This window comes from Aethalodelphis obliquidens, unplaced genomic scaffold (assembly GCF_003676395.1).
Source record: "Aethalodelphis obliquidens isolate GAN/ISIS:26980383/991018 unplaced genomic scaffold, ASM367639v1 scaffold5, whole genome shotgun sequence".
In the NCBI taxonomy this organism is placed as follows: domain Eukaryota; kingdom Metazoa; phylum Chordata; class Mammalia; order Artiodactyla; family Delphinidae; genus Aethalodelphis; species Aethalodelphis obliquidens.
Window position 1 is genome coordinate 7,119,024 of NW_020837949.1, and position 14,200 is coordinate 7,133,223.

A 14,200-nucleotide genomic window follows, 5' to 3' on the forward strand; every position below is an offset into this window, starting at 1 on the left:
CAAGTGGTCATATTCAGGCTGGTTAGATTAGTGATTTTAATATGAAACCATTGCTTTTAGAATAATCATGGGCCAGACTGGGAAGAAATCTGAGAAGGGACCAGTGTGTTGGCGGAAGCGTGTAAAGTCAGAGTACATGCGCCTGCGGCAGCTCAAGAGGTTCAGGCGAGCTGACGAAGTCAAGGTATCCTCCGTCTTCTGTGAAAATGCGGGTACAGTTAAGGATGGTTTACTCCCTAAAGATAAGTTTTAATTTGAAAGGGTAAATGGTCTTATTTACTGTAAGATAAATAAAAACTTGGAAGTTAAGGTCCTTGGTCTGTCTTAACATAAAAATCGTACCATGCACATTAGTGAAGTGGAAAGATTTTAATCTAATGGTTATTCAGTCTACTTGGAAATCACCATCTTTTCAGTGTAACTTTGTACTGCATGTGGAGACCCAGGACCCAAATATAAAGGAATGTGTTTCATGGTACTGTGTTCCTAAAGTCATTGTGATTTAAAAAAAATATAGATATATACAGAGTTAACAAAGAAAGGATGGAAATAATTTCCTCTTCCCCTTCTACTCTCAGTAAAATAATAGGTGTGGTGTTTTTGTATTACTTGAACGTGAGAAACCACAGTTTAGTGTAAAATCCATATGCTTTTGAAGGAATGTCCCTGATACTTTTGAGGAATCACTCAATTTTAACCTTCATTAGAGATGTTACAAATTTTCTAACGATGAACAATTTCTTTTCTCCTCTCCTTCATTTTTTTAAAGAGTATGTTTAGTTCCAATCGTCAGAAAATTTTGGAAAGAACAGAAATCTTAAACCAAGAATGGAAACAGCGAAGGATCCAGCCTGTGCACATCCTGACTTCTGTGAGCTCATTGCGCGGGACCAGGGAGGTTGGTGAACTCACGCGCTGTATGAATTATCAGTGCATTTTGGTTTTTGCTTTTGGAATGTTGGTTGGTTGTCAAGAGGAGGCCATTGACCTCGGATGTCCCTTGTTTTATTGTTATTTCTCTTTAACATGCAGCTGATTCCTAGATTTTTATAAGACTGTTCATTAAAAAAGAACTTTAAATACTCTCGAATGTCCTCATCAGATCACAAGTTAGAGCAAGGCTTTCTGATGCATAGTTGTCTTTTTTCCTCCCCCTTCATATGAATTAGCCATGCTGTAAGAAATGGTTCTTTTTCATCCATACTCATGGAGTAAACAAGCTTCTTATTATACATTTTGTCCAAATTCTAAGGCTCTCTCTATAAGAATTTTTAAATTTGGGGTTGAGAGGTCAGAATTTCCTTTTTTAACAGAATTTTTTTGAACAAACGAGGTAGATCTTAATCACTCCAAAAAATTACTGTTTTCAAAGGAAGGCAATAAATCTGTGGTAGATTTTATAATGAGATAACACATTAAAACATAGTGGCAGCCAGATGAAAAGAAAATGGCAGAAACTTACACAGTATAGAACCAATCAGTAGGATTTTGGTTAAAGCATTTCTGTTTAAGTACCTGTTTTATGCAGGAAGACATGGCATATGATATGGAATGCTATTTGAATGGGCATGGATGCAAAAAGAGGGAAGAAAGTGATTTGAAATTTAGATTATACCATGTAGTAGATGATTGTTGACCTGGGTGTCTAAACATGGAAGGCATCTAAACAATGGAATTTGTTCTAAAATAATGTTTTCAATGAGCAGTCATTTTTTATATGATATTGTAATAATCAAGCACTAATTTGCTGTCTTATGAGACCTGTTGAGATTGTGTGACGCACTGGCTTCAGAGACTGGTCAGTGCTGTTATAGCAGCTCAGTCTGTGCTACAGACATGGTCCTAGTGGTGATTTCAGTGATGGTGTTGTGGTCTTGATGCTGATACATACGGCTTGGGATGATTCTTAGTTATTTATGCATTTTGTCAGTTGACCGCTCTTTAAGCTCTGACTTGCAGTTGTATAAATATGTATTATATGTTATTAACACCTTCCAGTCTTCTGCAACAGGTCAGGACCTACACATTAGAGGTAAATGACTAATTAATATACTAAGGGTGAAAGGGATTCTTTTCTCTGCCAGTCAGAATGTTCTCGAAAGGGATCAGGATGGAGCCTCTAATTCTTTCGAAAGTGACCTTTTGGAAATTTTGAAGGGAAGGAAGAAGAAACCTCGTTTTTTTCTCTCCAGAGGGATACATTTTAGAAATTTGGAGAAATAAAGTAGGAACACACGGAATACTTAATTTTGCCGCCCATTACAAACCTCAAATGCTCAAAATGCTGTTGAAAGCCCAGCCTAGATTTATAATAAAAGTGAACAGCAGTAATGATTTCTGGCACTGCACTAGGTACTACTCTACCTCATTTTGTCTTCGTGATGGTTGTATTACCACTTTTTTATTCCCAGGTGAGGAAACTGAGCCTTAGAAGAATTAAAGTCAGTTTCCTTGCTCTAATGATCTGATGTGGGCCTGGAAGAGTACACTTTGCTCAGACACATTAAGAAGTTATTAAAGTTCATTATTTATGTACAACCGGAATTGCTCATGATACAATTTTTGGTGTTAAATTTAAGAGTACAGTTTATTCAAATGAGTATTTACTAATTGCATTTTGCTTTTAATTTTGTCAAGTGGAGATAAAAGTCATTGAATGTAAAGATACCTAACTTTTTATTGAGTTCGTGAGAGAAATTGTAAGAAGAAATTAGCATTTTAATGAAACAAGTGTTTTTCTAAACTTAGTACCCCATGCAGGTTGAGAAAAAACATTTTCACAAAACAGGAGGGGAAAAGGAGGAAAGTAACCCCTAGCCTCAGGAATTCAGGTTTTGTTGCATGGAACTCTGGTCAAAGCACGTTTGTTTTTGAGCCACTCTTAATTACTGATTCTGCTTGAAGTGATTCGTCTTCTACTCCTGCTAGCGCCCCCCCCCCCGCCCCCGCACCGGCCCCTTTAAAACCATCATCACTGACTTTTGGAAGCTGAAGGTTTATACAGTTTGTGATAAGCTTTTTGGTGTTATCACAATAAATAATAGAATTTTAGGGCTAGAAAGGACTTTAATGATCTCTGTCTAGTCTCCTTACTGTTCAGATGAGACTATATCCCTGTTATTTTTTCTTCAGTTTGAGCATTTCCAGCAATATATCAGTTTCTTTTATATGCTTTAAAAGTTGGAGTCAACTAGGTCAGAAGCAGGAGGATAAATAAGTTAGCCTCTTTTGCAACGACTTTCCTAGTAATAGGCTTGTAGGGTTGGCAGAGTTTGGGACTGCACTGTTGACCCAAACACCTAGAACGTCCATGGCTTTCAACATTTGGAAGTGCTGTTGTAACAGTGTTTTAATTAAGTCCTTATTTTTATAAGCTGATCCTTTATAAGTGCTGTCTTCAGTTTAAATCCTTTGAGCATGACGACGATTCAATGACAATTTTCAGTCATTCACTCAAGTCTTCTACTTTATTCCCTTCTGTACTTGTAGAAGGGGATAAGCTCAGTTTTAAAATGACCAATTTTCTCTAGGTTATTTTAGTAAAGAAAGTCTGACAAGTTTACTTTCTGATCTCATGAAGTGACTGCTGTAGATTCTGACTTGAGATCAAGGAGCCCTGCAGTCGACCTGGAGACCACATCTTTAGTCTGTTGTTTCCTTAATGCATGCTTTTAGGAGACTTGTGGGTACTTATTTTTTGGTGTTGAAGTTACAGAACCTAAGCCGTGTTGCCTATAGGATCTTAATACAGAGTATGTGTCTATTTTCTCTTTTTAAAAATACTTCTGACTTCTTGAAGACAGTGACTGTAATATATGTTACATATATTTTCTTTGCTCTTCAGTTTATCTTTTTAAGGAGAATTCAGCTTAAAAATGTTATGAAACGATACATACAGGCCAAGGGATGCATGCCGTATTGCCATAATATGTGGCTGTTTGTCAGAAGATTATTTCTAGGGGACATTCATTACTTTGTTTCATCAGTCAGTAAAGAACTTTATCTTCTTTAAGTCTGCACATTGGTAATCATGTTCTTTAATGTGTCTGTTTTTCCAGTTTTGACGAAGAAGCTGGTTTAGGAGTTACTCTTGTAGTTCTTACTAGTGCATTTCTTTCTGTACATTTTCCATTTCTTGCTGAAAACAACAAGGCACTTTTCCCTTTCATTGATTCTTCATATCAAGATTTTTATTACTTGTATGTATTATGACTGTGAAAGGGAGGCTTGCTCAAATGATGTCTGTCTTCTGGGCAAGTGGTGTGATTGGTTTAATAATTTAAAAATATCCTGCCAATATGCATTTTTAGATTCCCAGGAGAATGTAATGTTCTTGTAAGAATTCTGTGTCTTGTTTACTAATGAAAGAGTAAGAAAAGTGGGGCTTCTTCAGAATGTTTAGCATATACAACAAGCAGCATCAGAAGGACCTCCTAGCCCTCATATTCATGAAGAATTAAAAGTCTTTTGGACTTTTCAGTACGTACAGGTTTGCTCTTCCTATTGATATCTTAAAATTTTAAGTTCATCACCTATCATTTGTTATTTGCAAATGAATTTTTTTCAGGGGGGGAGGCTTCTTTCATGATGCAGAATGTATAAGTTCTTTCGTAAGTTTGCAGTTTGGGCTTATTTTTGTTGAAGGAGAAGAAAAACATTGTCTTGTTTACCTGTAAACACTTGATTGCATTATTTATTGACGTGGTAATGCACTTTCCTCAGTTAATTGTAAATAGAAATTTAGTTACTATACACAAAGAAAAAATAACATGCTGGTGTACCCAATGTGTAGTGCTCTTTACTTAAATATACTCCCAACTTTCAACACAGTAACATGCTTTCTTTCCTTTGTGAATTTCAGGATTATAGGACCAATATGTCCTGCCCAGCATTTGAGCAGACGTGGCAGGGAGCTGGGTCATTTTTCTCATGTCTTAGACATAGATGAATGGTTCTCCCAAGTGTGTGTCTTTACTCTCAGTCTGAACATATCCATCCTTTCTTGGTTCCTCAAGAAACTGGTTTCTTAGTTGCTTTCTGCTGCTCTTTGTCCCTCTTAACCATCTGTTGGTTGAATCTTGTGTTAACTCTGCCAGTCTTTCCTGCTCGGGTCACTTTTTCAAATCACGGCAGCCTTTGCTTCCTTTCTGGCTTTCTTTCGGCTGAAATAGATGGAATATTACTTAATGACCATAAGGAGGTGTTCCTTTGCTTTTGAAAGGAAGCTAACATAAGCATTTTATGCTTTTCCAAAAAGGCCATGTAAAAAAAAGATCACTTCTGTTGTTTGAGTTTATATATTATTATCATATATTAAAGATATATCATACACTTATGATGTCTGAGTTCATATTTTAAATTTAAGATTATATATCTTAAGTTTAAAAAGTGAACTTTTCAAAAATGTCAAATGTTTATTTTGTACTACTGAATAAACCAGAAGTTGTGTTTAATTTGCTGTTTTTCTCCAAGAACACTGTGTATAGTTTGTGTTTTAAAATTTATTGTTAAATTGACCAGTACAGAGATCAAGTCTGTCCTCAAAATGCAAAACCAAATTTTGACAGCTGTTTTGAAAACAAACAGAATGAACCAAAACCCAAAGGAATGCTTATCTAGTCTGCAATGTTAAAAATTGTTCATTGCTCTGAAGAAATAAGAAAATTTTATTAGACCTAGAACTACTATCACAATTTAGCTTGATAATTTGGATTGACTTAAATCCACTGCTTAGGATTCTGTTGTATCTCCTCTTACTAGATTTTGTAAAAGAATATTATTTGAGTACCATTTTGAGAGGGTTGGGTAGATTTCATGAGCTACCTTGGCAACCGATGAGGCACTTTTAATACTAGCTAATGTGAATATCTGTTGGGTCAATGAAACTTTTGTTTTTTATCTTTTTCTTCAATTAAAAGGTCACTGTAAAATATTAACTGTAAAAATTCAAATAAAACAGAAATATATGAAACAGGAGCAAAAGGCCCTGTCGTCCAAGCCCTGTGACTTTTATTCTCTGATTTCTTTTTCTATGACATGTTAATTATAATGATAATACATATTTTATTTTAAAAAGTTATTCCCAGATAAAACATGCCTGCCTTTTGGGGCCATCGCTTTACATCTGTCCAGGTCTTCAGTATCTTCAACAATGCACAGTGCTTGATCCTGCGGATTTACCATAATTAATTGCCCTATTCATAATTGATGAACATTTAGGTTTTTATTTTTTCCTTTTGCAGTTAGCCTTTCAGTGAATATCCTTCATACACATCTTTGCATCTTTTGAGTAATTCTGTAGGAAGAGTTTCTGGAAACAGTATTACTAGGTCAAGAGGATATGCATATTTAAATTTTTAATAGCTATTACCAGATTGCCCCCCAAAAGTTTTACATTTACACTCTCACCAACTGTTTATAGTGGTGTCTGTTTATCTATATTCCCAACATAAAATGTTAATCTTTGTCAGTGTGATAGGTAAAACATTACTGTAATTTGTTTTCCTTTCGTTCATCAGTGAAGTTAATTTTAAGTACTTATTTGTTTATATTTCTTTTATGAGTTGGCTGTTATGGTCTTGGATCTTTTAAAATTGGGTTGGACTTTTTCTTATGATTTTAAAGGACTTTTTGTATATTATAAATACTAGATTTAATCATCCGTTCTGCAGATTTTCCCCCCCATTTTCATGCTATTTCTGGGATGTTTTGGTTATACAGAAGTTTTAAATGTTTATGTAGTCAAATTAGAATTTCTTCTTTTGCTTTCTGTGTTTCTTTAAGGCTTACAAAGCCTTTATCCACTTCAAGATTATAAATTACCCATCTTTCCTTCTAGTTTTCATTTTTATATTTTAACATCATTTAACCTATTTGGAATTTCCTTTGGTGTAAAGAGTGAGTGGGGAATTTTGTTTTCAATTTTTTTTCTATTTGGCTTTGTTGTTTCAGCACGATTCACTAAATGATCAATCCGTGAGCAGTTGGGGAGCGGTTATAAATCTGTTTTGCAAAGATCAGCAGAATTGGCCTGTCTGATTGGTGGTCACGGAGCAGGTTTAGCACCTGAGCAAGGGCTTCGCGCTTCTGAGACTACGGTCCGGTGGCCGTCCTGCCCTTTTACCTTAGCCAATGGCTCTGCTGCTCTGTGGCGTTCAGCCCCACGTCCACTCACGGGAGCGAGGCTTCACAACGGCTGTGCTGCCACAGCTGATGGAAACCATGACTTTATTCTTTGTTCTGCTTCTTAGTTTTTGTTTACTTTCTTTTTTTTTTCAATGATAACAATGGTCTTATTTGCCACTCGCAGGACGATTACTGAATTAGGTTCTTGAGTTTGCATGTCACGGACAAACATGGCTCTGGTTACGTGCTTTACATGCTGTGTTGGGTGTTTTTGTAGTTTTACCAACTTATGTCCTGTGACTATTGTTCTGTTTCTGATCTCCAGTATTTTAGCAAAACTGCAGATTATGAGGAGATGATTTACCCTAACAGCCCCCTTCAGACCCAGACTGCATTGGGTTTTTAATAGTTACTATATTAACCAGGTTTATAGATTTATGACCTCTTTACTCGGGCTCAGGCTTCTGAAGCTAGGACGCAGGGAAGAGCTTTAAGGGTCCAAACTTCCTGAAATTGTACTTCACATGTTACCTGTTCTGTGTGAAATGCTGTATATGCCGCCCCCGCCCTGGAAGAAGCGCCAGACTGATGCTTATAGGGCGGCATCTTTCTGTTCTTAAGTGAGCTCAGGGCAGGAGCCTCGTGTTGCTGGTGGAGGTTCCCCCCAGTCCGGACGGCTCTGCAACATACATATCCAGCAGCAGAAATGAGAATAATTTACAGTCCGGCGTGAACCACTCTTGTACTCCTTAGCTCTAGCGCCCTTGATTAGCTGCTTTAATTAAATGTGCCTGTGTCAAGATCCGACCAGGATGTTTTATTTCTGACCCTCTCCTTAACCACCCTTCTCCTAATCATCCTGAGTGAGTTAGGAACTCACTTCTACTATGAGCTTTTCTTGACCCAGACCTGATACTTACCTCATTCCAGTTTTTTCTTCAGTACTTACTTCACATAAAAGCAGTCTGAAATTAAGTTATGTACACGATCATTTTCACCAGAAGGCCTAGCTGGTTTAAAACTTGGTGTGTCATCTTTTCTCTACTCAAATCTTGAAGAATGTGGGTAGTTTCAGAAATCCTCAGCTTTTCCTGGAGCTGGGTGGCAGCTGATGCTTTCTTTCATACACCTCAGATGTGAGGCAGTTCCTTATTGTTTTTACTCGGAAAAGCTAAAGGATATTAGACAACATCACCAGTTCATTGTGTCTCTGGCTTGAATTAAATGGACCAACCAGGATCCAAGAATATTTTTAACTTGGCTAACTGAGTGTATTTTTTCCCCCTACTATATGGAATTCGGACATAACCCTTCTAATGTTAAAGATTGTTGAGAGACCGATGGCTATGACTGTTGCCCTTTGTGATGTCCCACTGTAAGATGGGGAGTCATCCTCCTAGGGTAGTGGTGAATTTTAAAGAAGTTAACTTTGGTAAAGTCTCTAGCACAGTGCTTGGCACATAGTAGGGTGTGTTAATTTCTTTCCCTTCCCTGCAGGCCATTCACCTGCTCTTCCCTCTACGATTTTCCATAACACAGTTTTTACTTGGAACCAGCCTTCTGCCAAGAGTCTCAGTTTGGTTGTGTACTCCTACAACTACTATTTTTGGCTTGACTTCCCTCTCCAGCTCCCAGTGGTCCAGCCACACAGTCGCCTATTGTACCAGCTGGTTGATGTAAGTCTATCCATCCTCAGAGGAACCTGGTTACTTACCAGTAAGCTGTGTTTCTCTGAAAATGTAGCATCCTTGGTAACTAATATAGTTGTTTTCTTTCTTTACCATCAATGATGGATTACCTACAACAACTTCCTTGTGTGATCCTCAGGTTGGAACTAGAATTAGAGAATTTAATTTGTTGCTATTGGTCTCCTAGTGAGTTCCTGAGTCCAAGACATATGACTCTGATCAGGTAAAATGCTGTGGAGACCCATGAGGTCAAAATCCTTTTCAGTGCTCTGAGTGATACGAGACAATAATATAAAGTGTCAAGGATGATACATTTTCAAAGAAAAAAAGTTACTGGTAAGTAACTGGGATTTTTGAGTAATTTTCCTGTAAGTCAATAAATAAGAATTCCCAAACTTGTTTTACCAACAAATGCTTTTGCATTTGAATATTATTTCATAAATGAAAGGGATATGGTTATTAGTTAAGGTTAATAGTTAAAGAATGGGGTAGGTTTCTAGAGATACTACATAGATAATGAGGTGGGTATAGACCTTCAATTTGCTAAATAGGTGTTCTCTTAGCTTTAAAAAGAAATTGAAGTCGAAGTCTCCATTAGGGAAAAATCAGCAAATGCAGTCGGTTCGTTCCAGAAACATTTTTTGAGTGCCTACTCTTTTTTGAGACACTGTGCTGAGTATTGTTGCGAGACAGAGGTAAAACCACACTCTGCCACAGCCGCTTTGAGAGCTTATTTCCAGCCCCTTGGTGACACTTTTATGACTCAGAATTGAGGTGATGGGTCATGGGGGTATGGCAGGTGTGGGGTTGGAGATAGTACTTAGCGCTGCAGCCTTTGCTGTCTTATTTTCTGTGCTTCTCTACGTTCTTTCTGTTAACGGAAAAGTCAGCTGACCTCGTTCAGTAGACTCAGAGCATTTTCTGTCACTAGAGCAAACAGGTGGAACAGAGCCAGCGTTCCTCCTGTCTGGTAGTTGAATAGGATATTCAGCAGTCCTCCCGTAAGTGTGACCTTGGATTTAGATATTAAAGCAGGTGAATAAGTCAGAGTTGGAGAAGCAGCCGCTCCCCCTCGCCCCCCAGGCTTTAAAGGGGGCCAGTCTTCAGAATTAAAATCACAGAATTAATTTACCTCCACCATGTGTAGAACAAAAATCAAAAACTCCAATTTAATTGTTTTGCAAGAAATGAAATTATTTTGTATTTAAAATCACTGGGTAGTGTATAGCACTTTATTCCGTAGTTATAACCACTCCTTGCCCCAGAGTGACCTGGTTAAGTAACTTAAGAAGGAATGAAGACATGGTAGGAATAGGACAAGAGGCAGATGCTGGGGGAGGAGATGCCCTGTGACACTGTTGGGTGTCTCTCTTGCACAGCACCCATTGCACGGGCATCTCAGGGTGAGAACTAGAGCATAGGCATGAAGCTTGTGGGTGTTGGAATCAGACTTAGGCTTCCATCCTGGCTTGGTAATTTACTACCTTTCTGACTAGGCAAGTTATTTAACCTCTCTGAACCTCAGTCTCCTCCTCATTTTGTGAAATCGTGATGCCAAAGGCTAAGATGAGAAGTGGTTAAGAAAATGTATATAAAGCACTTAGCACAGTGCCTGCAACATAGTACGTGCTCAATAAATGTTAACTGCTGTTATTATTGGACGGATGGATGAGGAATTGCATCAGAGGCCAAAGAAGGAAACAGGGAAAGATTGCGGGTTCTGGAGTTTTAGTAAACTGTTCACACCTTCTTATTTACTTGAGCTATGAGCTTTCTAGTATTATCTTTAATCTTTGCCCTTTTGGAAAGCAAATTAATGGATTAATCACTGTCACAGTTCTTCCTAACTACTCTATCTTTAAACCTTCACTTCCACTGAGGAAGGAACTATTTTTTTGCTGCGGTGACTGTGACTATTGGAAGATTATCCCCCTGGCCTGAGGAAGTGCTGAGGGCCAGGTGGGCCTGGATGCCAAAGACTTCCACTCTGATTTCACCAAATCTAGACCCGCGATTTTTAAGTCCTCTTAAATAAAAATGAAACATTTAATAATTATGTGTGTTGTATAGACATGACTTTTTTGGTTTCATTTTACTACTTCAATTCTACTTCTTTTTGCTCTATTTTCATGGATTATATGTCCAGGGTATTTTTGAGAAGGCTCTGGAGACCTGATAATTGGGTAATGGTACTCTTTTAAGAAAAGCTGGATTCCTAGACAGGATGGAGAGTGCTGTGGTATTTGGGCACAGATCTTTACCGTATTTCATCAAGTCAAAGATGCAAACTTTTTAACATTTTAACATCTGAAACTGGCATGCGTCTTAGAATCACTATGATAAGAAAGCATTGTGTTATAGTTTAATTGGCAACATTATTTTCTTAATGATACAGAAGATAATGGTGTGCTTTGAAATTGATGTCATCGTAGATTGGATGAAATACGGTATTTCAGGGAAATATATTTACTTAACCAGTATTAGAAATGTATAGAAATGTGGTATCGTGACAATATGTGTAGTGGGTAAGAGCAGGGGCTCCAGAGTCAGACGTTCTGGGTTTAAATTCTAGCCCTAACAGTGTATGACTTTGGGCCAGTTACGTATCCTTTCTCTATCTTAGTTTTCTCACCTGTAAAATGAGCGCTAAGAATAGTCCCCATCATACAGCGCTGTTATGAGGACTAAATATAAGACGTGTAAGTGTTTAAAATAGTGCCTAGCACATAGGAAGTGCTTAATAACATTAGCTATTATTGTTAATAATTTAGAGATTACACTTCTGCAGAATTGATTTGAATCCATTTCGTTGTGATTGAAATTCAGGTCTATTACCTTTTATATTTGTGTATCATCTGATAATATCAGCAAATGACACTTGGGTTTTTAAAAAGGGAAGGTAAAGGTAAGAAAGGTTAACCTTACAAGTTTCTATATTCTTATTAAGATTTAAGTGGCGTATTTGGTATATATATATATATATATATATATTATTCCATGTGGATGAGATGTAAATGAAATTAAGCAGTGAGGTAGAAAATTTATAGTGAAAGCAAGGAGCAGTTAATCTGAGGCCAGCCTAATTATAATATTTGATTCTTATTGATACTGGTAAGTATGGAAAGGGTTGGAAGGTTTTGAAAATTTGCAAAATCTGAAGCTTTTTCTATTGCTAAGTAAAAGAGAGGAGAGAATCCTTTCTGGTTTTTATGAACTTACCGTCTCAGTAAAGAAATTTCTTTTTCAAAATGCTGTAAGTAGGCAGCATCTCTTTATAATATGATGCCTGCAGCTTCAGGTTGTCCTTTTATTCTTACGAGTCAATTTTATTTTTTTCTGTTCTAGTGTTCGGTGACCAGTGACTTGGATTTTCCAACACAAGTCATCCCGTTAAAGACTCTGAATGCAGTTGCTTCAGTACCCATAATGTATTCTTGGTCTCCTCTACAGCAGAATTTCATGGTATGTAAATAGTGTGTCTTCTTATTTGCTAATCACTTCTTTTAAATAAAAAAGCATAGATAATTTTCTTGTCAAGGTGAGTTAAGATAGTATAAGTAAAAATAGCTATCGAAATGGGAGTACTTAGAGTAATTTTTTAAACCAATTAATATATGTATTTTTAAGCCTTTTCGGTGTTGATGTTGCTCTTTTCTTAGTCCTTTCTAGTTAAAATATTCTCCAAAGGAAAAGTATTAAGCAAAAGCCATACCTGGGATTAAAAATATATTTGAAAGATGAGGCTTCTAGTTCTTATCCTTGAAGATGTTAGTCAGTATCCTGTAATCTCAGTCTGACTTTGAGGTTTTGTTAATTGAGAACGTATTATTCAAAACAATATTAGGCAGCATGTTATTAAATGATAATGTACACTATGAAATATTCTCAGGGCAAGGTTAAGCACTTTTCCACAGATAACACTGGCACAATAGCTTTTGTAATGAAATGCCAGTATTTAATTCTTTATAGAAGTAGGATGAAGGAGGATGGAACAAAAGAGAAATTTGAGTATGCATTCTTGACTTGTGTTGTTAAATTAAAAATACATAGTTTTATTACTTAGTTGGTATATAAAATAATAGGGCTATTTCAGTGTTGATGGAAGTCCTTGGTGAGCCTACTTTACAGAATTACCTGCTAGATTTTTAAATAAATAGATGTTTCTAATGGCTTCAGTAACTTTGCTCTTAAAAATTTTGCAGTGGAGGCTTAAAGGCAAACTTCAGATTCTCTTTTGCCATTGTGTATTTTTGTGCATTTAAGGCTTTATTCAGAAACATTTTGTTTGAGAATCATGTTGCAGGAGCTTCTGGGAGGGTTCATATTTTCACAGACTGTAATTCTGAAAGCATATAGTGTTTAAAGTCAATAAATTTTACTTCTTTTTTTTTAAACCATTTAAAAAATTGAAGTATAGTCAGTTTATACTGTTGTGTTAGTTTCAGGCATACAGCAAAGTGATTGTTTCAGATTCTTTTCCATTATAGGTTATTACAAGATATTGACTATAGTTCCTTGTGCTATACAGTAGGTCCTTGTTTATTTTGTATATAGTAATGTGTATATGTTAACCCCAAACTCCTAATTTATCTCCCCCTCCAAAGGTGTCAATAAACATTATGAATCATCATCCATGGGTTTTGCTGGTGACGAAAGCTAGGTCAGGCAAGCTGTCTTTATTATGGCTGGGATATATTTTGAGGTGCAAAGGTTATATGGCTATAATTGGGAAGACAAAATAGCCAATTGTCATTTAATTTTGGCTTGTGTCCAAAATAATTAACTCTCCCAGTTTAAATGGGATTAGTGCAGGTGAGGTGTGATGGCAGCTAGACTCATTAGTTGTATATAAGCTTGACTCTGAACAGAACAATAAATACGTTAACATCTAAATTTTCCTTTTATACCCCATATGCACTTTTTCTCCCAGTTTCCCTTTTCCTTGTTTGTCGAAGGTACCATTATCTTTAAGAACTCTGCAGTTATCCTAAATTTGTTATGTAGGAATAATTTGAAAATCTTCCCTTTTCTTCCTGTTTCCTGCCTGCTCCTACGTGACAGTTCCGTGTGTGTGTCACGGCCTTTTGCCGGTGTATTCCTCCCTGTCGATCATGGGCCAGCCTAAGGCACCTCACGCTTGACATTTGATCTTAGCCAAAAGGCCGAGAAGCGGTAGGCACCTCACACTTGACATAGTTGCCATGTCCTCCCATCAGTCTTAGACAGTCCATTCTGTTTATCAGAATTATCTTTCTGAAATTCTGTTTTTAACCAATACCTTGTTCAGAGGCCCCTTAAGACTTAGACCTATCCTTGTTTTAGTCTCCATATTTAGATATGGACTTCAGAAACTTCATGTCTTTTTTTTTTTTTTTTTTTTTTTTTTT

The 14,200-nt window shown here is 36.9% G+C and overlaps 1 protein-coding gene across 17 annotated transcripts in view; it reads left to right on the forward strand.

The window, feature by feature from the left end:
- EZH2 (enhancer of zeste 2 polycomb repressive complex 2 subunit) overlaps nt 1-14,200 on the forward strand; it is a 62,207-nt gene that overhangs the window by 24,566 nt on the left and 23,441 nt on the right. For 6 of the 17 annotated variants that reach the window (XM_027101608.1, XM_027101612.1, XM_027101609.1 and 3 more), the window contains exons 2-4: nt 61-184; nt 770-898; nt 12,159-12,275. In XM_027101608.1, the coding sequence (XP_026957409.1) occupies nt 68-184; nt 770-898; nt 12,159-12,275 (363 nt within the window). In that variant the 5' untranslated portion in view covers nt 61-67. Of the gene's footprint in view, nt 1-60; nt 185-769; nt 899-8,622; nt 8,802-12,158; nt 12,276-14,200 lie in introns of those variants that run through there. The other 11 variants (XM_027101605.1, XM_027101619.1, XM_027101610.1 and 8 more) reach the window with 5 other exon arrangements.